A 25,846-nucleotide genomic window follows, 5' to 3' on the forward strand; every position below is an offset into this window, starting at 1 on the left:
AGTGTTACTTGACCTTTCTCATACAGACAGTTCTGAGAGTCGGGTTATAAAAGACACAGAGCTTTTTTACTTTTACGGACTAAATATATTGACAACTTTTGTACAAATAAAAGCAAATTATAGTATTACATTAATTTAACAAATTCTAATACAAAAACCGCGTATTTCATAAAATGCAATTTTTAAATCAAAGCTCTACAGAAACATACAACTCCCCTATAAAGATGTCCAGTCTGCTGAGCACTGTTTGCTCAAAATATAGTTATGAACTTAAATACACTCATAAGTGTATTACACTAAATTATACATTCGGATAAACATGACTGAAATCAGAGATGAAGGAAATCTACTTACGACAGAAGGAGCTGTACAGCTCAAGTGAGAAGCAGCTCAACCCAGCCCGCGGGGGCAGCTCTGCCTTGCTGAGCATCTCTCAAACATGCAGCTGTCTGGGCAACACTTCAGTGTTACCATCAGCAACCTCAAAGAGAAAATAACTGTTGGCAGTAAGAAATGAAGCCACAAGCCACGTCCAGATCACAGGCAGTGTCTTGCCTACACCACTTACAAACTAAGAACTTTCTTTATTAAAACTGATTTATCAAATGTTCAAAACAGATTTTTGCCTATTGCTCTACTTCACCAAGTCTACTCCTTTTGAATTGTTAAATATTATGAAATGACAGAACTATCTCAATTAAAGGAATACAAAAATTATCATCTATTAAACATCCACTTTATACATAAACATTTCTGAAACAGATTTACAGTATACAGTTAGTTTATACAGCTTAAGCAACTGTTCCAATGTCATTTCTGTCAAACTGAAAGCAGCCAAAAGGTCTAAGGTTTTGTGAAAAGGTTCTTGGTCAACATTGAAATTTTACCTTTCTCACCTCACACTGCTCACACCCACATCATCAGAATAACATTGCTGGGTTCATTTCACAAACCATACATTATTCCATCTCACCGTATGCTGCCAAACTGGGTAACGTGCAAGAAAAGCTCATTAACTCCAGTGTGGTTTTAAATACAATGTATCTACATTTTTCCCCAGAATGCTTTCGCTTCCTGAGCTAGACATAAAATACCTTAAAACAGGTTTAGACACAGATCTGAGACCCCATAAGCAAACTACATTAAAATGCATAGAGCGTGGAAAAAACCCCACACCGCTTTTGGTAGCTCACACTACTGGCTGTTAGCTCTCTAAACATTTTAGATGGATCTAATAATCTGTTGAATAAGGTGGTAAACTTACTACTTCAGTTGTCTAAATTTATTATGGTATATTGCTCTTGCCTTTATGACTTAACAGAATGTGTGTAGTTCACAGGCTACTAAACACTCCTCATAATTGTCATCTTGTCATTGAGGTGACTGGATTTAGAAATGCTACAGTCTGCAACAAAACATGCAATTTTGGTGGGGTTTCACTTGGCTTTTTAAGATCAAATATGATTATGTCCAATACTACTAATCTAAATCAAAGAAAAACACCATATTAAAACTGGCATTTTTCAAGTGCATTTCAATATTTTAAATAATTTTTATTTCCAAAAATATTTAAAGTCACCTTTAATGACAAAGACTAAATATAAAACAGAAACCTGAATTTTGTTTGGATGAAAACAGGTTTTGGAGCTGTGAACTCTTTTGGTTCTCAAGTTCCAAAAAAAATTTTTGAAAGAAAAATTAATTTTCTAATCAAACGTTAATTAACTTGCAGCAAAATCTATATTATTAAATAAGCTTATACAGGAAATTGCAATATGGTAAGCTTGGGTTTAAGGTGCTACTCCATTCGCCCTGGAGTCTTTTAAGGACTTTACCAAGTGGGCATCATGTCTGGGAACCAGACTCTACCAAGATGCTTTGAAACCTCCCAATGGATCTGCTCTAAGCTGTATTTCTGATCAGGAATCAGAACTTCCTCCATAATAGAGAGCTGTGAGAGGCGACCGCCACACATCTTCACGAACTCCACAAAGGCACTGCAGGAGACTTCACACTCCCCGAGGCCCACGGCCGACAGGTACTTGCACCGCTCGGCGATGCAGATCAGCTCCTCGTCCAGCGGCCGCAATCCATTGGCACACACCACCAGCTCCACCAGGCGCGGGCACGTCATCCCCACGCGGCCCAGCACGTCCTTGCTGACCGACCTGCCGAAGTACAGGTGAGTGACGGGGATCTCGTACCGAAAGAACGGGTCAAACTCCTCCTCGTACAAGAAAAAGTACATGACTAAATTCACTTTAGGAGAGTGCTTGATGAAAGCGTCCCAGCTGCTCTTCTGAATGGTGTGGAACTGAGTCTGTCCGGGATTCTCGCTGACCACGTCGATGCGCAAGTGTTCTAACCTGACGTGCTTCTCCGAGGACAGAGCCAGCAGCAGCTCGTCGCTCAGCAGGTGGTAGTTCAGCGCCAGCTCTCGCAAGCCGTGGCACTGGTCAGCCACACAAAGGATTCCTGGGAGAGACAGCACCAGGCAAGTGTTACACAGATAAAGGCACTGATGACTGAACATAACGTGGGAGGGAATTGTTTATGTGTGGCAGGAGGGTGCTATGGGCACCTGTTTCAAACGTGCAACCAAGACCTTAAATCAAAACCAAACTGGACAACCAGAACACTAATCTTTTTCACAGGCAGGATCTTGTGACTTCTTTGTACCAACATATGAGACAGACATACACGATGTGACTACATCTCTGTTTTGCTGGGAATCAGAAAGAAGTGAACAAACACATAAACAGAAGTGACAAATACATAAATAGCATATTCTGACTGTTCCGTTGTAAGACTACATATACTCAATCTCACTTTTGTAAAAGGTGCTTACTCATGATAAAACTATTTCCTTAGCCAGCTTGGAAGAACTGCTGAGTGCTCTGTGGCTGACAAAGCAACCGTGAGTGAAATTTGTCATCTGAAGAAAGCAAATGTAAAGCAAAAGTAAAATGAATGTTAGATTTTAATTCAATAGAGAGGCTTCTGCTGTCTATTTATTTTTTCTAGGAAAGTATAAATGCTTAAATTTGGAAAAGCTACAGCAAAAAAAAGGCAAAACAGTAGAAATTTGGAGCAGTAATTTCCAAAACAGCAATTTTCAGATTCTCTTTAATGATTCAGTATTCAATGCAGCTCACAGAAGACAAAATATTAAAAAGAGAATCAGGGTCAGTCTAAGGTTTCCACTCACACTATTTGTAGATACAAGCAATGGTATTATACTGGTAACAATACTGAAAAAAAGCACTAAGAACAGCAGTCAGTCCTCTGCATTTCATGTGACCCAGAAAACTGCCTGAAATGTAGGATACGGCCTTTCCATTAAGAGAAGGGATGAGAACATAGCATTTAACATGAAACTGAAAAACCTGAGCTCAATGCACTGAAGCAACAGGAAGAAATTCAGAAAACAGCAGTTATTTTAAAGTGCAGCTATTAAATTTAGGGAAGCCTATTCTGAGCATAGAAACATTTAAAAAAATCACTGCAAAAACATTGCATGAATCAGAAGGGTCACTATGATCACTCTCTAAGGAAACAGACAAGCTGCTTCAGAATACCTAGGTCTGTTGAGATATATAGTATTTTAGGCAGTTTCAAGATACATTTGCTCATCCAAAAACAGCTTGTTGTCCTGGCTGCCATCCTTCCATAAATCTTTGTTAACTTTAGGGGTACACTATGGACCAGTGCAATGCAAAACGGGAAGAGCTGGGGTACAACTAACTGTGATTTTTATGGGTCTAGAACTGGATATACATGGTCTGTCAATGCAACTATGCATCCTATATAAAGAGCTGACAATGCATACAGTGTAGACAGCTAGTGGAGCGCCTGCCTGGAGCCCATGTATTTCACAGAACACCCCTAGGCACTGCCCACACCTCTGTGTCACTGAGAGGTAAACAGCTCTGCTCTCTGATCTCACTGCAGAGTTGCATCAAAAATATCCCTGACTCATGATGTCTCTGATAAAGGCACACCTGACACCTGCTCTGCTTCCCAACTCCCACCCCAAGAGAAGCAGCCCTTCTACCCCATGCCACAGCACAAATACCACCTTTACAGGAAGGTAATGCTTTACAGGAATGCTACAGTCTGCAACAAAACATGCAATTTTGGTGGGGTTTCACTTGGCTTTTTAAGATCAAATATGATTATGTCCAATACTACTAATCTAAATCAAAGAAAAACACCATATTAAAACTGGCATTTTTCAAGTGCATTCCATTCCCTCTGTTCCAACAGTTGGTGTTTCAGAGTGGGAACAACAAACAGAAGTAACTTCAGAGAAGCTCACAAAGATTAGAAATACATTACTGCCTTTGTTTCTCCAGCCCAAATTCAAACGTGCCTCTTTATCTTTACACAGTAACTTAAATCAATTCACTATTTGATATCAACCCTTTTCCTTTATCCCTGCAGTAGTGGAGTCTCTCTTGCTCTACTTTCATTACCCTTCTCTGTCCTTCACTAAAAAATTTCTTGAGAACTGACCTAGTAATGAACATTCCCCCCTCCTCCAATCTGAAGACATTTTAATTGCATCTATAAGTAATTAGTTTTGCAACTCACAGCCCTTTTGTTTCCATAAAGTTTTTCTATATTTATAGCAGCCTGCTAATTACAATATCCCCATTACAAAAAAAAATCCAGGTCACTTTTTCCTTCAACAGTCTCATTTTTGCAGCCTGCCTGCTCTTGAAGCCAGCTATCCACATACCAGCTTCTTTCTTTCTTTGTTCCACTTGGTGGGTCGTCCCTCCCTGGACACCAGGTGCCCACCAAAGCTGTGCAATCACTCCCTTTCCCAGCTGGGCAGGGGAGAGAGAATTCAGTTTAAAACTCGAGAGTGAAGATAAGGGTGACAGGGAGAGATCACCAATTACCATCATGGGTAAGACAGACTCAGCTTGGGGAAATCAATATATTATCACTTTAATCAGAGTAGGGTAATGAGAAATAAAACAGAATCTTAACACACCTTCCTCCCACTCCTTTGTTATTCCCAGGCTTAACTTCCTCATGATTTTCTCTACCTCCTTCCCTCCCAGCAGCACAGAGGTACAGGGAATGAGGGCTGTCGTCAGTTCTTCAGACATTGTCTCTGCCACTCCTTCCTCCTCAGGGGGAGACCACCCCTCACTCTCTTTCCTGGCTCTAGCATGGAGTCCCTCACAGGGCAGCAGTCCCCCATTAACTTCTCCAGCAGGAGTCCTTCTCAGACTGCAGTTCTTCACGAACTGCTCCAGCATGGGTCTGTTCCATGGCATGCAGTCCTTCAGGAACAGACTCCAGTGTTCCACACAGGGTCAATTCCTGCCATTAACCTGCTCCAGCATGGGCTCCCCACAGGGTCACAGCCTCCTTCCAGCACCCACCTGTTCCAACATGAGGTCCTCCATGGGTTGCAGATGGACCTCTGCTGCACCGTGGCCCTCCACGGGCTGCAGGGGCACAGCTGCCTCCCCATGGCTGGCACCATGGACTGAGGGGAATCTCAGTTCTGGCACCTGGATCAGCTCCTGCCCCTCCTTCTTCATGGACCTTGGGTCTGCAGAGTTGTTTCTCTCATGTAGTCTCACTCTTGTCTCCAGCTGCAATTGGTCTCCTGCAGTACCTTTTCCCCCTTCTTAAACAGGTTATCCCAGAGGCACTACCATTGTCACTGATGGGCTTGGCCTTGGCTCTGCTGGACATGGGGAAGCTTCTGGCAGTTTTCACAGAAACCACTCCAGTAGCCCCCTCACTGCTCCACAAAACAAGTGCCATGCAAACCCAGTGCATCCACCTTTTTTTCCATCTCAAGGCACACCCTTATCTGAATTAAGCAATTAAACTCCCCTACTGTTTGCTCAGCACTCCCTGGTTTTGTTACTAATGCATCTTACCCCAGAGTCTATTCATCCTCCATGAAGAACATGGAGAATGGAACATGTCCTTTAACAGGCACGACCATTTCCTACCCATTGTTCCTTCAATTTACAACCCTGCAAGATACATCAATCAGAACACACCCATGTCTCCTCCCAAATTATCAAGTGTATGATGTTCCAATGAAGCCTTCTAGCAAGGATTATCCACAATCCAGCCAACTCTGCTAGAGCTGACAGGTAACTCTTCAATCCAAGTCCAAGGAAATGACTCTCCCTGCCTAGCTACAAATTACTGCTGAAGCCTTTTCCTCTTAACAGACACAGCTGTTACAGCTCTTGCACTTCTCAGACACAAGGATTCTCAAAAAACAATTTTAGGTTGGGAAAGCCATTCCCTCAAGCCAATTTAAACAAACTCCATCTACAACTAGAAAGCTTGGAGGAGGCAATTATGCAGTTAATTCCACAAACACTTTGCTGGACCAGGCTGCTGCAAAACACCACTCCTGCATTTTCAGGACTTCTTTATACAAAGCCAAACACCAGGCTCTGTCTGAGAGCTACACTTACAAAAGGTATTAAGTTTGTTTTGTTTGTTATCACTACAATAACACGCCCTCTGCAACAGTAGTGCTTTTCCCTTGTATGAATCCTGCTGGTGAATTTGACAGATAATAAATCTAGCATTTACAGCTGCAATGTATTTGCATGGAGAAAGTTATGGTGCTATGGTTTCTAGAGTTTCTACTCAACCTCAAAAGAGAAATCACACTAAGTTGCCAGCACTTCATTTACAATTCCTCTTCTCTTTCTCAGAAAACTCTAAGTGTTAAGCTGATGGTCTGTGAATAAATCTTAAATTTGCTGTGTGTTGTGTAAGTCTACCACAAATCTTGAACGATTTTGTTCTGGTATGAGCTGGCTTCATTTTGTAACAGATACACTTAAGAGTGGTAGAGAAGTACATTTGGTGACTGTAGAAGTTTTGCACAGTTCAGTCTCATCTCCCCTTTTTGATGCTGTCTGCAGTTTCTCTCCAGCAATGACTTTGTATCAGAATTACTAAACCAACATCTTCCTAAGCCATGGCATGGCAACAGTCAAAACCCACACATAACAAAGTATGGAAAAGAAACTTGTATTCCAAAAAAACTTCCTTATATTGGAATACTCTGTCATTGCACAAATAGAGCACAATCAATTTGATATGTTCTCATTAAGTTCCACATGAGGTTAACTATTTGCCCACAAGAGACATGCATTATTTTATCATTACCCCAGTAGTCACTGTGAAGTGGTAGGATAGATGGACTGACCACCAGCTGAAAGTACTTTATTCAGGGACAGTTGCTGGTAATACCATACTCATCTTCCCTCTTACTCCACTCCTATGTATTCAGAGGTGCACTGGTTTCAGATAGAATTTAATGCATGCATTAAAGAATCCCAATCAACCCACTAAAAAGTCCCAAAGAGGCTAACCCCAAAACCACAGCAGCTTACCAGCTGGAGAAACATGAGGACAGCTGCTCATTTTCAGCAGTTTGAGGGTGTCACTGTTGTTAGCCACCAGAACCTTGAGAGATGGATCATCCACGGGTGTGTCATCAATCTTAAGTGAAGAGAGGGATTTGGAGTTCACAAACACCACTGTCAGTGCAGAAATAAAGTGAGACTGAAAAAAAAGGAAGTTTAAATGAAAGAGTAGTACGTGAAGTAAAAATCTCAATGGTTTCACAATGTGCACAACAGTCCTAGGTTTTGGTTCTTGACAGTATTTGTTGAAAAAGCATTCTTTTGATATTGCATAATTTAAAAATTATACTAAACCTGACATTTTTAGTAAAGGAAGTGTAATATTTTTTTGCTATCTGTTTATGTATTTGGCAAATCAGAATGTGTAACATTAGATGGTAATCAAGAACCTGACCTTGGGCAATCCACTGCACAAATTTAAATCTGCAGAAAGACCACAAGCAAAGGGAAAGCCTAGAAGCCCTCATTTTAGGGGGATTTTTTTTATGTCCTTTGAACAGATGAGACAGGTCACACTCTAAAAGAAGCATCTTGTAGAAGAGGAATTCCCTCATGGCAAGTTGTGCTGCACTGGTAAGATGCAAACATAGTCAGGAGTGTTTGTATCCAAAGCCAAAAGACTGCACTGCCTGCCTAAACAACCACATAGGAGTACTTAGGTTTTGGATGGATTTCTTGGAAAGCTAACTGGAGTGGTCCAAACAGAGTCAAGGAACAAGAAATCTAGTAATTACTGAATAAGCAGCATAGATAAGGTAGGACAAGTGCTAAGCATTTTTGCATAACCACTGAAACTTATCTTTAAAGACAGAGCCCTGGGAACCTGAACTTGAGAAACAGACTAGGAGCAGATACAGCACTGATTGTAAAAACCACTGGTGGTATGAAGTGAACAGTTAGTTCATCTTCTGATTTCTTATCAGACTGACCAAATAGAAGACTTTAAAAAAGTATTTTCTATGTGTGATACATTAAGGATCTTTAAAAAACTGAGCTGCTACATGGATTTCAAGCCTGTTTGAGCCACGGGCACATATCCTGAATACAATTGTATGAGAGAAGGCCTGGCAACAGTATTTGTTTTTAGGTGATATATTTGTGATTTTTGATAAAACTGACACACAATTAGATTTAGAGTAGGACTTACTGCTTTCATGTTTACACAAACTTTTAAAGTCAGCTCATGCACATGGAAACAGGAAGTTCAACTCAGAATCTTTACACACTTTGGCTTTAGGGACCACTGCAACTATCCTGACAGTATGCTTATATGTGTTATGTACAGAAAAGATACTTTAGTATTATTTCAATTCTCTCTTATGAGAATGTTAGTACTGTGCTTTTATTCTCTGTATTTAGGAGGCTGTTAAATAGAAAGGCAAAGCAAGTTAACCACACTTATTTAAAAAGGCAACTTGAACCTTCTAGTTTGAAGAGCTAACAGGAAACAGGCAATATCCCAACATGTAAAAGTTGGTCTTTTCAGTATTGCCACATCTGTAGTCTGCAGTATGATTCCTTGCTTTTTAAAGATTCTACTCACCTACAATGTACTTAGTGAAAAGACAGGCAACACAACTCTAAATATGAGTCAGAGATATTTGCCACATGTCAGGTCACTTAACAACAAGAAAGCACTGATGAAGATAATGCCAAGTAGTTCAGTCTTGATAACAATAAAAATCCCCACCACACCAAAAAAAATCTCAAACCACAGCAAAGTATTAACCACTTTCGAAATTAATTCATCTTTTTCTGCTTTTCATCAAATGGACCTGTCACTAACAGCTTCCCACAAGAATTCAGTCATGGCCAAAATAAATTCTTTAGTTTCACTAGCTGTCCCTTTTGCAAGTGACAAAACTATTGAAGTTGTAAGCATCAAAAGGCAATTTATCCTTAGAGCTAATTTTGGCTTATTTTGAATCTATTTTTTTAAAGGCCAAATGTGAACTTACTGAGAACAAAAGAAGGAAGCCCGTGCTTTATAAGCCTTGAAGCTGAATAAGAACATAGCATGAACAATTACAAGTAATTACTCAGCAAGCTAGACATGACCCTAATATATCCCTGCAGTGAAAACTAAGAGATCTAAAGCAGCACTCAGATTAATAAAGAAAGCAGTAAGAAATGGCTGAAAGGACAAAGTATTTTTAACACACTGGATTGTTTTCACTATATTCAGGTTTTCTTATCATCACACCTCAAAGAACATCAGGAAAGGAAAAAGATCAGAGCAAAACTAGTTAAATATCTGAAAAGCCTCTTTGAAAATTATCAGTTAAAAACACATATTCAAGAGAGCTACATGACATGGCAGTAACCACTGCAAGGATAATAACTGATAACCCTTCTGCAGCTAACCTCACCGGCAGCCTCGTTCCCTTTCCAAGGCTGTCTCTAGTTCTTCCTTGTCCTTACTGCCATCAGCAGCCATGACATCACTGAGATCTAGCTAACAGTCTATTTGTATCTGGCCCTTCACAACCACTCCCCTGCTCCTCAGCAATACTACAGTTCCACCGCACTAGCAGGAATGCTTCTCTAGAAGCACATGTAAGAGATCTGTCATCCAGATTAAATGCTTTCTAACAAGATCTGATTTTTGGTAAACATGCAAGGCAAAAATCTTGACTGGAAATTTCAGAAATACAGTGCACTTCACCAAGGATGTTAACGCTTGACTGCCTCATGTGAAGCCCTGCAAATCATGATCCTATTTCTTTCTGAAGAGATTTGTAAGCCCTATGTCAGGTCCACATGGATAAAACTCTACCAATCATTTGATTGTAACTGTCTCCTAAACAAACCCCCCAACACAATTACACAGACCTGAACTGTCTAACCTGCACCACACTGCTCACCACTACATTGAGGTCAACAGACAGGAGGACTTGAAAGAACAAGGTCAGGCCTACGCTCTCATATGATTCACAGACTGAATGGAATTTCATACATCCATCACTGTTCAAATCAGTTCCTCCATTTATTACAGGCCAGACCACTAATAAACTTTTCTTTATCCAAGATTCATATTCCTACAATAGAGCTTTTCATAAAGTTACAGAAGTACTGTACAAAACACTGCAATACTTTGCAATAGAAAATATGCATAATAAAATACCTTCGGTAAATCCATGAAGCTTGGCCGGGCAGTTGAAATTAGCCCAAGTGTTTTCAGAGAGCAATTCACAAGCTGTGATAAAATATCACAAGCTGCTTCTGCAGATTCCTTGCTACTGTCCACCTTAAAACAAAACGAATTTTGTGTTCAGAATGCACTGCAAATACACTCTTTTAACTTTTTTTTTACTTTACCTTCTGAAATGTGATGTAAAAAAAAAACCTCTCATTGTGAATCCATCATACTTTATTCCCAAAAATAGTACGAATCAAAAATTCAAGACTATTTGCTATAAATTTACTACTTTTCTAAACACTTTAGTAAAATATAGCATGGTGAGGGGTTAGCTAAACAGTGTGTTCCAAGGTACTCATTCCATATCAAACAACAAGCAAGTGGAGGGTCCAGAGCCTATTCCACTTCCTCTTTACATTCCTCCTTACCAAAATGCAAGAATTCTATAAATCTTTTACTATGTGTAAAAGCCACTTCTTTTTACAGTGGCTCAGCTCATAAAACTGAGCTGCTGGAGAGTTAAGTGCATTATCATATGTACACAAATGACTGGCCCTTCACGGTTAAAACCACAAGAGATGCAATGGATACTCTAAAAAACCCAAACCAAACCAAGCAAACCAACAGAAATCCCAAAACCTTCATTAGTCAGCTTGCTGCCCACCAAAATCACTTAGAGTGTCTCCAGGGGACCTCCCCTGACACTCAGATGTGCTTTCTGAATGCACAGCAGCCATGACAGCTTTGCAGACCTACAGAACCGTATCAAGCTTGATCACATGGAATCAAATTTAACTCCACTGTAAGCCATGCTACCTTGGCAGCAACAGATTAAGTTAAATGCACATTCATTTTCTGCTCAAACACAAGCTGAAAAACCCTGATTTTCAACAATCTCATCCTTCTTTGCCTACAGCAAACACCTCTCTTGTTTTCAGCCTTTACAGAGGACAGGTGAGTGTTACACCCACTTCCTTGTGCATTCTGCAGCACTGGAACAACTGAAGTGACACATGAAAGAAATGATGGATCACCCTACCAGCAAAGGGCACCCAAAATTCCTTGGGTGTAAAGCAACACAGACAGGAGATAAGACACTGGGAGGTCACTCCACTACAGCCCCAGGTTTTCTTTATTTGGATGCTGATAAAGGCCCTGCAAACCACCAGTTTGTATCTGGTACTGCAAGCAAGCAGTAGCAATACATGTGATCAGCTAGAGGTGACTCAGCTCCTCACATGCTGATGATTCCAGCATTAGAACTGCCTGATCTCAGACACAAGTATGCTGAACTTGCTGCAGAACACACTTCCTTTCCAAATTTCTCACACAGCTGATGCATATGCAGCCAGGAGATTCACAACACCCTTTCAAAACACACTGCTATGTAAGCCCACATTAGAAGTTTTCATGTACTGAAAATAATTCCACAATGTGAATACATGCACCATCCTATGCAAACCACAAATACTTTCTCAGTCCCCTGAAACACAGCTGCACTGAGTACAGACAATCCCAAACAATTTAAGACTAAGCTGCTAGCTGATGCCTGGCAGTACAGAAGTCACTCTGTGTGCATTAGATGTTTTCTAACCATGAATGCTAGAGCCAAGTACCTACAGGACATGAAATGGGGAAACGTTCAACTTAGGCATCCTGGCTGAACTTCATTCTGAGGCAGTAACCCACACATGCAGTCACATCAGAACTATTTCAGTCCACTCTATGAAGCAGAATTTTAAGCAGCTGAACTGCTTAAAAAAACCCTCAAAAAACCAAAAAAGCTGAAACCAAACAAAAAGCTCACAAAAAACCCCAAAAAACATACCAACAAAGGACTCACAAAAACAAACAAGAAACCCCAAACAAACCACAGCACCAGCCAAAAAAATTCCCATCTAACAGAAGTAAGACAATGAAAAGTTATGTTCAATACTGTTATTCCAAATTTTGGTCCTCAAAAGATACACAAACAAATTAATTGGGAGGTAACCTCCATGTCTACATGTTCATTTAGAGAATCCACTTCCTCCATCTATTAAGCCTGAAAACAAGGCCACCTACCACACTGACAGCTGCCCTCTTTCTTTTAGAATAAAAGCCCCTTTTAAAAAGCCTATAAAACACACTACCTTGAAGCTAACATACTGCAGGTGATTGGAATGCCTCTTTATTATCTGCTTGATTAGTTCAGGGTGTGTAGTCCTCAGGTTTGACGTGGCTGGTTGATTCAGCTCAAACTCAAAGCACCTCCAGAGATCAGGCATATGAAACACTTGGTTCCAGCTCCTGCAGACCTGGGATGCATGAGCACGATCCAGAAGTGGCAAGTACTGGAACACTTGCAGGATAATGTCTTGGAGCAGGTTTGCCCAGTCAGGACTCTGCACAACTGTGCTCTTCCTCTCTACAATCTTGTGTCTCTTGGATTCCTTCTCAGTTGTGTCTTCAGATGAACTGCTGTTGGCCTCATTAGTTGTCCTTCCTCGTTTCATTCTACAGAAGTAATAAAAAAAATTATTTATTTTGTAAACGTAAAAGAGCTGAGAACAATATTACTAGAAACTGTGGAGTTGAAAAAGGTATTTTATGCAACAACACCTTGGCAGAGTTTTTTTTTCCTGCCATATATAAAGGAAAAAACCCCAAGTAACAAACCAAAATGGCAGTCCAGAAATAACATTATCATCTAAACTGATATCTTTACTATTACTTCTTTAATCATTTACAGTGCCAACCCATTTATAACAGTCACTCTCTTTTCAGTGTTTCATTTGTGTGTTTCAGAACACTTTGAACCTAATTTGTTTTACTGTGTTGTTGATTATTACTCTACTGTTCTACTAATGGAAGGATAATCCTCTAAACAATTTTTTGAACACTGACATAAATATTCCTGGCCCAGTCCTATTTATTAGGAACTACACCTGAAACTGTGGAGATAAAAATCAGACAAGGAAGTAAATAATTACTAAATGTATGCTTGCAAGCACTGCATATTGCAATGTTGCATCAGACCAAATATTTTTTTTCTCATAAAGGAAGAATATTTTCTTTTAAAATTTATTTATTTAAAATACATTGCTTTAATAGGCATCTCTTTTAAATCAGTATCCTTGAAAATATATTTCATCAAGTCCATTCGTGTGCTTTCATTTTTCCAGCTAACTAGTAAATAGGCATCACAGAAGATTTCCAGTAACAACCTGGAAGTTTCAACCCGCAATAAAAATTTAGAGAAGGGCCAGAAAAAATTCTTCAAAACTGTATTAAATTCAGCAAGCCTGCAGCAAAAGGTTGTAGCACATGCTTTTGCCATAATTACATCACTTAAACAACTTCTACCTTACATTACATTACTGGAGAGAAAAAGACCCTTATCACTACATATATCTGAAACACATCCAGGGCTCACTGGGTTTTAATCCAAACATGTTCTTTTGTACATGCCACCTTACAAGTGAACTCAGCATCTGATCATTTATTTTTAAAAGCTTCAGTGTGATGCACACCATGCCCTAAAGGGCTCTGCTGCCTCATACTGAACTACAATGTGCTCAATTCCAGTCTCCAAAGAGCTGAGAATCCAGGGGCAGGGTGAGCCTGACACATAAAGCATCCCCAGCCTCCTCGATTTCTAGAAGATAAAAAGGACTTCATACACAGCAAAATCATCCTGGTTTAACATTCAAGCACAATTATATGTCTAGGGTTATCACATGCCCAGATCCCTACTGGGATCTGGAAAGTTACATTTCCCTGCTATGTACTGCCACTAAGTCTGGAAGCACTTCCTAAAACAAATGCCAGCTAAAAATTATACTGTTCATAATCCAGTGCATCACAGATGACTTTCTCAAAGGCAGCACCTCCCTACCTACCTTTCAAAGGCTTTAATCCTAGCTACTCACATGACAGAAGCAAGCTATCACATAAGGTCTAATGCCACTCATAAGATGATGCAGACAAACCTGAACACACGGTCACGAAAGACTGATGAAGAAAATTTGTCTTCCCTTTTTTCAGCTCCAATTTTTACTCCCAGCACACTTGGAGGCAAGCACAGGATGAAAACAGTGCTGGGCAAACATCTCTACTTGCTTCCTGAGAACTGTTTTCTGTGATCCAGTTCCCATCTATGGGACTGTGCAGAACACAATTCCTGTGCTGGAACAAGCTCTCTGCCAGAGCCAGAGCTCTGCTGCTGAGCCACTTCATCAGTGAAGAAAAGCAAGAAAACTGTACAGTGACTCAGAACCATCTGCAACTAACAAAAATATAAAGGAACTGGATTTTGCAACCATGAAAATGGAATTCAACTTAAAATTAATCAAGAATTAATTGGCAAATCCACTGCAAGCCTATCGTGTTGCCGTTAGAGATAATAACTCAGCATAGTGCAAGAATAATATTTATAATAAGCTAGTCTGAAATGCAACATTAGTTTAAGCTTTAGGCTAAACAGATATTCCAAACAACTAGGTTACAAGGAGCATTCACCACAGGCAAGCTATTAACTTGCCAAATTCAGGCTTGCCTGTTTGATGTGCAAGTATTTCCAAAGCCATCTGGAAAAAGCTACAGAAGGTACTGTTAGACTGGGCTCTCCAAGTCCTCCTTGCAGAGATCCTGTCTCATCTTTTGCTAGCAAGGCAGTAAATCTGCATAAATGTTCCAGTTAGGTAGGCTACTTCTACCACTGCATTAAGGTAGGGTTTGGGGGTTTTTTCCCCTTTTTTGTCTTCCTTTCAGAGAAGGCCAGGAGGGAGCTGCCACTGACAAAACTGCATTCATTTTTCTTCTGGGAAAAAGCCTGTGGGATGTGTTGATAGGAGTGGATCAGGTCAATGACAGCTCTCACTGTGCACCTCTGAGCCACCTGGGATGAGCTCTAAGTAGTTAATATGTGCTGGTTACAGACCAAATCCCACTCATGGAAGTTGTGGGATACTGTCCCACATTTCTGTAAACAGCCAACTTAAAAACCAAAATGACAAACAGCCAGTCCTTAGAGGTATATTGATATTTTCTTCTTCCAAGAAAATAAGAAGTTACATGTTCTAAAGGCCATTACTTAAAGCAAGGGATGGGGGGGAAAAAAACCACCTTTCCAGACAACTTTTTTTGTTACTGTATTTAAAGAGGTCAAGATTAAGATTTTTGAAACCTTTCAAAAGTATTTCCTTGGCAAGCTTCTTCTAAAGGAAAAAAGTGCCTAAGCTCAAGACTAAAAAATATTATTTTAAGAACTGTGCGACTGTTTTGTCATTTGATTTTTAACCAATTTGTTAATCTACTTTTTGGGTTCTCCTTTTAGAACTTAAAGTATCAGAATACTTTTTTAAAAATGTAACTGCTTTCAACCTCTTCATATGCCAACAATAAAAAATATGAAATTTAAAGAATGCATATTTGCCTGCAGAAGTTTACAGAGGTATCTGAAAATATATTTACTTTTAAAAGGCTGCTTAAGAGAGTAAACCTTTCTGGACATTTAACATAAGAAGGCAATGGAATTAGAAGTTCAATTCACTTTGCTTTATGTATCCAGTAATTTAAAGATCCGACCACTTGAAACCCAAGGCCAACTTTCAACAAGGAAGACATGTATGCAAAATTCCATACTAGCAAATTACTGTATGAGTAAAACCTACTTTTCAAGGAATGATTGCTTATCACTTCTTAGAAACGCAGGAACCATCAATCTTGCTTTTAACTCTCTCTGGCACAATTAGGACACACACATATCACTGTTTTTCAAACTGCTGCTATAACCAACTTTGCTTTAGCAGCTAAGATTTTGCCAGTAAGGAAAACAAACCCCAAAACCACCCAACTCTATGGGGGCAGAGAGATGGGTGAAAGCCGGGTGAGTGCCTGACTCTAAGATTTTCCAAGTAAATTTCTCCGCCTGTTATAAGGTCTCGTTTCTGAACTCCGCACCTGGGCGCAACCCAGGCTGCTATCTTGTTTGCAATAGTCATGTCCAACCCTAATCACACAGTTCAGCCGCCGAGCAGCAGGAGGAGGAGCAAAGCACGTGCTTAACATTGTTTTTATTGCCGAGTAAGGTGCAGCCAGCAGAACACAACGGCAGTTAAAAAAAAAAAAAAAAAAAACAACCCCAAAACCAAACAAAACAAACTGTGCAGAGCTGTTTGCACCCGACTGATAAGGCTTTCCCGAGAGCCTGTCCAACCGAGTTCGCTGTGCCTCAGCCCCGCTGTTCATGGAACACCAGGAATGCGCTGAAGGGCAGCAGGGGCTGACAGAAGGGGCGAGCCCAACCCCTCCCTGCCGCAAACAACCTGCTCCGCTGGACACAACGAGGCTTCCACGACTGATTACCGCGATCAGGGGAAAGCTGCGAGGCAGCGACCCCAAACACCGAGTAGAATTTAAGGATCTCTCGCTACTCCTGGAGAAGGCTCCCCTCAGGGTCAGCTCTTTCCGGCTCAGCCCCGGCCCGGGGCGCGGGGCTCCGACAGCCCGGCAGGCCCAGAGCTGCGCCGCCCCCGCTGCTCGGAGCCCGCTCCTGGGGCCCGGGACCCCGCGGATGGTGCCCTGCGCCGCCGCCCGCCCGTTTCCGCCCCAGCACCTGGCGGCTCCCTGCTGCGCTTCGCATTAACCGGGGCTCGGGCCGCGCTGGCGCCTCCGCTCCGGCCACATCAGCTCTCTCCGCCAAAGCCGACCCCAGCGCCGCCTCCGCCGCCCGACCGTCCGCTCCGTTCCGTCCCGTCCCGCCCGCGTCGCTGCTTCGCTCCTTCCCTGGCCTCGCTCTCTGTTTACTTCCAGCGGCGGAAGCGACGCAAACCAGCCAAAATGGCGGCGGGCGGCGGCCCCACCTCCCCTCAGCGCCCCCGCCCGCGGCGCCTCGGAGCTACGGCCGGCGCCGGCTCCTCCTCCCGCCCGTCTGCGCCACGGTTCGGGGCTGGGCGCGTCCCGCCTCGGGCAGGAAGGGAGCCGTGCAGTCTAGAGACGTAGCGGGGCTAATCCCAGAATCTGTTAGGTTGGAAAAGTCCTCCGAGATCTTCGAGTCCGACCTATGATCGAACGCCCCCATGTCAGCTGCACCATGGCACTCAACTCAGTGCCTCCTCAGTGCCGCGTCCAGTCTGTCCTCAAATGCCTCCAGGGATAGTGACTCCAGCACCGCTCAGTCACCCTTTCTGTGAAGAAATTCCTCCTAATATCCAACCGTAACCTTCCCTGGTGCGGTTTATGACTATGCCATCTTGTGCTGTCACTGGTTACCTGGGGCAAGATGCCGGTCCCGACCTGGCTACAAGCTCCTTTCAGGAGCTGTAGAAAGTGACGAGGTCCCACAAGACCCTCCCTTGTCTTCACGCTAAACACCACCAGCTCCCGGCTGTTCCTCATAGGACTTGGGTTCCAAGCACTTCCCCAGTTCTGTTGCTCTTCTCTGGACACACTCCAGCCCCTTACTTTGTTTGTTGCAGCGTGGGGGCCTGAGCTGGACACAGCACTCCCGGTGTGGCCTCCCCAGTGCGAGCACGGGGACAATCCCTGCCTGGCCCTGGTGGCCACACCACGGCTGACATGGCTGTGTGCTGTGCTTTGCCTTCTCGGCCCCCTGGGCACGCTGGGTGTTACCAGCGATGGAGCTGGATCCTCATCACCAGTACAGCCCGTTGTGTCCTGTGATCTGGAAGCCCTACGTGAGGATGGCCTTAGGAGTAGATGTAAGAGGGAAAGCAAACCACCAAAGTGTCCTGGGGCCGATGGGCACTGGGAATGATGTGCTTGGGATTTTGCCAGGCAGAGAATATGAGATGCAAAGCTGTGTTTCGTGTCAAGTACAAACAGGCGACGTGTGTACTTGTGAATGCGAAGTGTGTGGACGCCGACAATTGGAGAGCTGTGAATTCTAATAATAACTGAGGAAAATAAAGCGTGGAAAAAGGCTTTTGAACCTATCTTTTGTTTGCAATTAACCCTGGTTAATTTAAGAGCATAGGAATTAAGGTGTTAAGGATGTTGCTTTTTTGCTTGCATTTAATCCATAAAAAGCTCTGCAATAATAACCTTTTGAAGTATAATTGTAGAATATTACTTGTATCCTTGAAACTATAGCTTTGGAATATATATAAAGGAAATATGCTTCTCTCATGCCTTATTGAAGCAGAGAAAAACAGCTTGAGAAAGGAAGATGAACATCACCTCAAGGATTTATGCTTTCGACCAAAGGGAAGCTGGACATCACTGTTATGAGATTTATAGTCTCTGCAATTAAAAGGTGAACACACATCTGGGGAGCTGGACCCCACCAGATGGGAGTTGTCTTTCTTCTTTCGGAAACTGGACCGTCACCATCTGGGGATACGCCTTTGAAATACATCCTGAGAGATTAAAATCACAATAGTGTATAGAATTGTGATGTAATAATTTGGAATAAAAATTGCTGATGAGTAAAAAATTGGAAATAGAAACTGCTGAAAAAAACTGATAAGTACCCCTATAAATACCTGTAACCATCAATTATCGGTGTGCAGTTGGAGGGAAAACTTCCCCCACTGTACCCAGCGCTGTATTGCTCATACTTTACCATATTAAATACTAAATTGATTGCTGCTTGAATATTGGCCTAGTCAAGCTTCTTATTCATAACAAGAAGACAAAGTGATGTGTGACATTTCCTATGGGCTGCAAATGCCTTGTCATCATATGTCCTTTGTGCATGTGGTACACTCCAATACACCTCATGTTTCAGCCCTGTATGTGTCCAAACTATTTACAGTTGTTGAGATTCACAAAACTTAATTATTAATTTATTGCAAGCTATAGTAAAAAAATTAGTGCTCAAATTGTTGCAATCCCTGTCATTATTTTCTTGGAAACAGCACTTGTGATCCTGTGCTCACCCCAATCTTGAAAGGGCTTTGAAACATTCTTCAGTGGTCACTCAAATGTCACCATCCCTGAGATCTTTAAGAAGCACTTTATAAAAATACATTTCCTTGCATATTTTAAGTCAGGTAATTTATTTTTTCAAGTCTAGTTTCTTGAGATTATTAGTGGTGTGGGGGGGAAGACTTGTCTGGAAACAGAATTGTTTTTCAGTGAGAAACAAAAAATACATTTTTATTTTGAGTTTCTGTGAGAGAATAATCTTTTTCTCCATTTCAGAATGTCTTGAGCTGTTTGCTAAAGCTCAGCCATTACAGTTCTGTGTGTATTTATGAATCTACATCCAGTCTTCAGCTTTTCAGGAAATGCAACAAAAATCTGGAAATAAGAGGTGAGTTATCACCCTACCTTGAGCAGATTAATGAGTATCTTAGACAACCTTGTAATAGCAAATATGTGGCTGTATAATTTGCTCAGTTTTATGAGACAGCTGTATAAACCTTGGTAGGTAATGAGATGTGTTTATGAATAGAGCCAATACTGTCAAGAAACCTGCTCTGGAAATGTTCCATGTCTTCCATTCTCACTGCTTAGGAATTCCCTTTTCAGCCCTGTGTTCCACATCAGAGTTGGTTTCTAATGGTGGGAAGAGAACAGCCCCCAGTTACAGTTTCTAGTGAAGACAAGTTGTATTTGCAAGTATGCAAATGCAAACTGCTGGAGATGTGGGAGACAGAGTCAGACTGCAAAGGCTGGAACCAGACCTGGGCCCAGTCTGTGGGGAGAAGGATCTCTTTTTTATCAACACATACAGAGCAAGCAGCTGCTGCTTCTCCTGGTCACCTCTCTGTGTTTTTAGCCAGCATTATGTGCATTATGATGTGATGTAACTGAGCCGTGACATGTGAAGTCAGTAAAAATATAGTTTCATCAAGATTTATGGTCTGATCAAGTTCTGGTGCCTGCAGAAAAAAAAAAAAAAAAACAAACTTTTGACCAAAACAAATATTTTCTTTTTTTGTTTGTGTGGAAGCCTTGGGAGATGTAACAGCTGCAATTTCATTATTTTTAAGGTAACATTACTGTAAAACCCTCGCATTATCTGAGTTTCCCTCTATTGACTTACTGGGAGGGACTTCTTACAGCGCCGAGCAGTTGCAATTTGCTGCCTTATCGTCAGAGTGAACCAAGTTTGGCTCACTGCCTGTGCCCTTCTTGCTTTGTTGTAGCCGCTTGTGTAAGTTTTAGGCACCCTTTGTGTGTGTAGGGGAGGAGAACAAGTACAGAAAGCACTCCCAGCATGACACTGTTTGGGGCCATAGCAGCTGAACTCAGCAAGAAAGGCAGCTGCAGCTCTGTCCTTGGGGCCAGCCCAGGCCCTGGGCAGGGTGCAGAGCACTGACAAAAACATCTGGGCTGTCTGTGGGCAAAGCACAACAACCGGGCAGTTCATCAGAGCTGCATGAAAGCAAACCTGCGGGCAGCTGGTGCTGTGGGCTCCTGGTGACCCCCAGGGCTGGCTCTGGTTTAGCTGGCAGACAAAGCCCTGCAGAGCTCCTGGACTCAGGTAGCTGGCGCTGAGATGGGTGGCAGCAGGCTAAGAAGGGGCCAAGCAGTAAAGGTTCAAAGAACATCCATAGGTCTGGGCTGGTCTGTGTTGTTGCCATGTTGTTGCCAGTGGTGGCTGGGCACTTTGGAGCTTCAGTCAGTAACTTGGACACCTCTGTAAGGTGTGTCTGCATTCAGTAGTCTCTCTGCCTTACACTAATCATTTAACTAACAGCAGATAGGTTTTTGAGAGAGGAATATTTTTAATGATTTTTTTTTGGTGTATGCTTTCAGTAGTAACAGAAAAAGCCATGGCCTGTGCTGAGCTCTGCTATGCAGAAATGAGACTATTAAGGAAACTGCATTGTAACTTTTTATTTTTTCACAAGAGAAGAAGAAGCTCTCTGAAGTTTCAGTTTTTCTGATGGGAGAATGATTCTGTTAGAGATGTGAAGCAGCCCTCACTGTCACCATATGAAGATGAGGAAAAGCCCACAGGCATAAAACCCAAGACATAGCCAGTAAAATCTCAGTGTCTAACAGGGAGTCTCCCCACCTCAGGCTGAGGTTGCCCAGAACACCTCATTTCAGCTGGCCGGCTGCCTGACTGATGAAGCCACGGCAACATTTCAAATGCCAGGTCTTGATTATAAATGCTGCACCCTTTAGCACTGAAAGTCTACTGTGCTGATTTTCTGGCCATATTCAAGTAGCTCTGAAGCATTCCTGAAGCAAGGAACTGTACTCCACCCTGATAAGCCTGGCTTGCATTTGGTTAGGATAAGAATGCAGAGAGGAAAATCACAGAAGCAACTGGAAGAGAGTTAAGTAACCATAGCAGACCAGATCCAGCTATGATGAAAGTATGTCAGGCTTGCAGAGCATGAGTAGCTCCGATTTAATGAAAATAGAAGTTATGAAAAATGTGGAGAATATTAATATGATGAGTAGGGGCTGAAAGAGCTGGTCTAGAATGTCTGTGACAATCTTAATTCTCAGCAGATTGTGCTGAAAAAGAAAATACAGAGGAAATCTGAACCTATTCATTATCAATGCCAAAAGAAGTGAATGTTTTTAAGTAATGGATATCATTAGGGAAACTTCCTGTTTTTATCTTCTGAACATGTCTATACAGGAAGATTTTCTGTGGTGAGGGACTTTCTTATACTGTTAGAATGTGGTATTATGGGCTGCTAAAATAAGTATGTTCCATCCATCTAAAGCAAGACCTTACAGAATAGGAGCTGTAACTCAGCTTCTTTTTTTTTTTTTTAACAGTAGATGCAAATAAAATGGTCTTTAAACCAGTGGGCCCCAATTTAAGGCCTCTTGGCCACAGAAAAATACATACAAAGATAAAACTAAGGATGAGCAACAGCAGGACAGAGTGTTGCCTGCAACAGGCTGTTTACCTGATGTTGTTGCTCATGGTTCAGTCGAAGCTGGACATAATTATTTTAAAAGGTTCCTCACTGTCTAAATATTGTTTCTGTCTCTGAGGCTCTAGTAATTCTTTCTAGATGAATGGCTCCCATGGTTGCTTCCTGGGTAAAGGCTGTTGTACCACTCTATTTTGTTAGGTAATACAGCAAAAGCTGCTGTTTGCTGGAGCCCCTCTGACAGGGGAGTCTGGTGGCATGGCCTTGGCTAGGGCCAAGAGTGGGCTGAGCTGTGCCTGGCAGCACAGACAACACCTCGTCTTTGCCATGGTGTGAGCCACGGACAGAGCAATGCTGCTGGAAAGGGCAGTGCCAGCTCACTGACCGGTTGGTCTGACAGCATCCTGCTAGAGGAGTTCTGTGGTTTACAGGAATTTTCTCTGTGCTTTGTGTAGCTCCTTGCAAATCAGTTCAGCTGACTCTGCCAGTGGGTGAAGAGTTAATATGATTAGCAAGCCACAGTGGTAAAAATTCCCAAACAGACTTATTGCTGAGAGGGGGCTGGCATTTGTATTAGGATTGGCCTTGGTACCAAGGCATGGAAGGAGGGTACCTACCTTATGTGTGATGTGAAATGTGTCCTGCAAGGGCACCCTAAAGCTGGTTTCCAAACATGGCTTGTTTCTAAGTCTTGTATCCTAGCACTGGAGGCAAAGCCCAGAAGTTATTCACCAGCTCCTTGACTGTATGTGAGTGTTAGATGAACAGATCCAAAGTTCTGCCAGTGGGCATCTATTCATGGGAAAGGTCTTCAGTCAGCAGTAAGGCACTCGGGGTGTGCCAAAATTTAGGATTTACTTGGTGGGAGGTGCATAGTTGTGCCCAGCCTCCATCAGGAGGGAAATAAAGATTTATGAACCTAGGCCATTCCACAAGCCACTAGCAGTATGGAAAAAGCCAAAGATGTAGAAATAGAGACAACAATCTTATGAGTAACAGCTGGAATGTTGTTGCTCAAATTCTGTTTGTATTGGAGAAAAGGGAGGCAGAGATGGATGCAAACCCAGCGTATCATCTTACATATGTTTTGTCCATTAGAGCAGAAACTGTGGAGAGCTGTTTGCCCTGTAACTTGGATCATCCCGTTGCAATTACTGCTCTGTGACAGAGTCCACTGATAGATCCTGCCCTCAGGCAAATGCTTTTACAAAGCTGTTGTTCAGGTCCTCCAGCCAGGTTTCTAAGTATCTCTGTTAGGAGCTGGCATTAGGATGGTGATGCTGGTAGATCATACCCCATTCACACCAAACCACCTGAATCTCTAGCTTTAAGTGATGTGACACTGCTGCCCACACGGCCACAGTGGAGTACGCATTCCCTTTGTGTGCCAGCATACTTAATGCCATCCTTCCTTCCTCTAATGGCTGTTCTGGCAGAGTACATGGCAGAAGTGAGGCCTAGGAATGGGGCTGGGTGGAGTGGGAATGCTCTCCAGGGCAGCTGAGTGAGCAGAAAAGTTAAACTGTGCAGGGGAGGATGTAGACAGAGTCACATTCAGGAAAGGAATATTACTGAATGGACAGGGAGGTGGAAATACTAGATTAGCCAAGACCTAACATGGGCTAAAGATGCTTGAATCACCTGGATGCAGAAATGAGTGGGAGTGTAGAAGCAATGCCATGGATGGCAGTAGCAAAGTACAGTGTGTCATGCTCAGTGGATGGCCCAAAGCACTGCCTCAGGTACCCATCCAAGGTTTCAGTATCCAAATCCCCTTTCAGGTACACAGAAAGAAACTTGGTACATCCAAACAGATTATATTTCAATGAGCAGCCCACAGCCTACATATAACATGGAGGCAAGAGCAGAGAGCACCTCCTGAATCCCTAGAGACTGCAGTGGTGGGTATTACCTGAGAAAACTCCCTGGACCAGCTGGCAGGGGACATCTTTGGGTGATTATCAATAATAATCACAGTCCCCATTGCATCTGGCTGCTGTGTGATCAGCGTGCTGTTCTGCATTTGGCTGCATCTCTGTAAAAATGCCTGGTGAGGAGTCAGATCCTGGAATGCTTGGCAGCACAAACTCACTACCACACCCCATCAGTGAGAGTGGGGGCTGTGACAGTGCAGCCTTTCCAGTGCACCTTGGGCTGAGGGACAAAGCATCTGCCCTACAACCACTGCACTCTGGCACCTGCAATGTGTGGCATGGCTTAAGGAGGGCCGTGGAAAAGCCCTGCAAAGTTTGAGTTCTATCCTGAATGACTGGGTGGGCCTGAAACTCCCTAGCTAAGCCTCTGTCTAGGTGAAACATGAGCCTAGTATGATGGAATTGGCAAAACCTGTTTTGTAAGGACCAAGCTTATTTGGCCTTGATGATGACATGTTAATTAGCTGTATCTTATTAACTTTTACTGTTCACATTGTGTTCAGTGGGTGGATACACCCATAGAAGTTCAAGCTATTTTTAAACTGATCCAAGTGTGAGCACTGAGGCCTCGCCTTGGCCAGGAGCTGAGTTTGGTATAAATTAGCTGAGTGTGGTGGGCTGTGGCAAACAGGGTGGTACAAACAAGAACTGTTTCCATTGCGTGGGCAGTGGATTAACAGCTGACAGAAAGACATGTGAGACTGCTGGAAAGGCATACAGCAATCTTATTGTGGACTGATCTGATTAGCAGCCTGTGCTGGCATCTGCTATAATCACTGGCAGAGATCGGCGTGGGGGGACGTGGTGACGCCAATGTCTGAGACACTGTGGGAGCAGCGTGGCCAAGGCTCAACCATTACGTGAGGAGCTGAGCTCTGTGCAAGAGCCTGATGCTCACATGTGGCTGTGCTGCCTCCCTGGAGTGGTGACAGGGGATGGTCAGCTGTGTGTGAGAGAAACATTTCTGCAGTACTGCCTATCCCTCACTCTATCAATTCTAAATAAACATTAACAGTGTCATGTCCTTTCTACACCATAATCTCAATTTCCTGAATTAATACTCATATTAATCTGAAATTAAAGAGAAGGCTGAAAAATTAAAAAATAGAATTAATTTGTAAGGATGGTGCTACACTCCAATTTTCTAAAAATGACAATGGATCAGACACCCAATACAGGGACAAGGACTTCCCTGGCTGTGCTGGCCACACTATTTTTGACACAGGCTATTGGCTTTCTTGGCCACCTGGGCACACACTGGCTCATGTTCCGTTGCTGTTGACCAGCACCCCCAGGTCCCTTGCTGCTGGGCAGCTTTCCAGCCCTTTCCCAGCCTGCAGCCCTGCATGGGGTTGCTGTGACCCAAGTGCAGGATCTGGCACTTGGCCTTGTTGAAGCTCACACAACTGGCCTCAGCCCACTGATCCAGCCTGTCCTGATCCCTCGGCACAGCTACAGTGAAAAAGATCAATTGTACTTCACAGGTGTGTGAACTATTCAGAACTGTTTCAAAGTGCAGGTAGATATGCTGCTCTAGGTAAACCTGTT

At 42.7% G+C, this 25,846-nt stretch overlaps 1 protein-coding gene across 2 annotated transcripts; it reads right to left on the bottom strand.

Annotated features, from left to right (window-relative positions):
• Positions 1-81: 81 nt before the first annotated feature.
• On the bottom strand, positions 82-17,396 carry FBXL3 (F-box and leucine rich repeat protein 3). Of its 2 annotated transcripts, XM_058825539.1 has the most exons (5): positions 17,168-17,396; positions 12,702-13,065; positions 10,555-10,677; positions 7,398-7,569; positions 82-2,475 (listed from the first exon to the last, which is right to left on the bottom strand). In XM_058825539.1, the coding sequence occupies exons 2-5, from the start codon at positions 13,062-13,064 to the stop codon at positions 1,832-1,834; spliced, it is 1,302 nt and encodes a 433-aa protein (XP_058681522.1). In that variant the 5' UTR covers position 13,065; positions 17,168-17,396; the 3' UTR covers positions 82-1,831. The 2 variants fall into 2 exon arrangements, with proteins under 2 accessions (XP_058681522.1, XP_058681523.1); XM_058825540.1 differs by lacking the exon at positions 10,555-10,677.
• Between the last annotated feature and the right edge of the window lie 8,450 nt (positions 17,397-25,846).

This window comes from Ammospiza caudacuta, chromosome 2, assembly GCF_027887145.1.
Source record: "Ammospiza caudacuta isolate bAmmCau1 chromosome 2, bAmmCau1.pri, whole genome shotgun sequence".
Lineage (NCBI taxonomy): Eukaryota > Metazoa > Chordata > Aves > Passeriformes > Passerellidae > Ammospiza > Ammospiza caudacuta.

Coding starts and splice junctions, on each gene's coding strand:
- FBXL3 (XM_058825539.1), bottom strand. CDS start 13,064: ATGAAACGAGGAAGGACAACTAATGAGGCCAACAGCAGTTCATCTGAA. Junction 10,678..12,701: donor TGCAGTATGTTAGCTTCAAG/GTAGTGTGTTTT, acceptor TTTTGTTTTAAG/GTGGACAGTAGCAAGGAATC. Junction 2,476..7,397: donor TCCTCATGTTTCTCCAGCTG/GTAAGCTGCTGT, acceptor TGTCTCTCCCAG/GAATCCTTTGTGTGGCTGAC.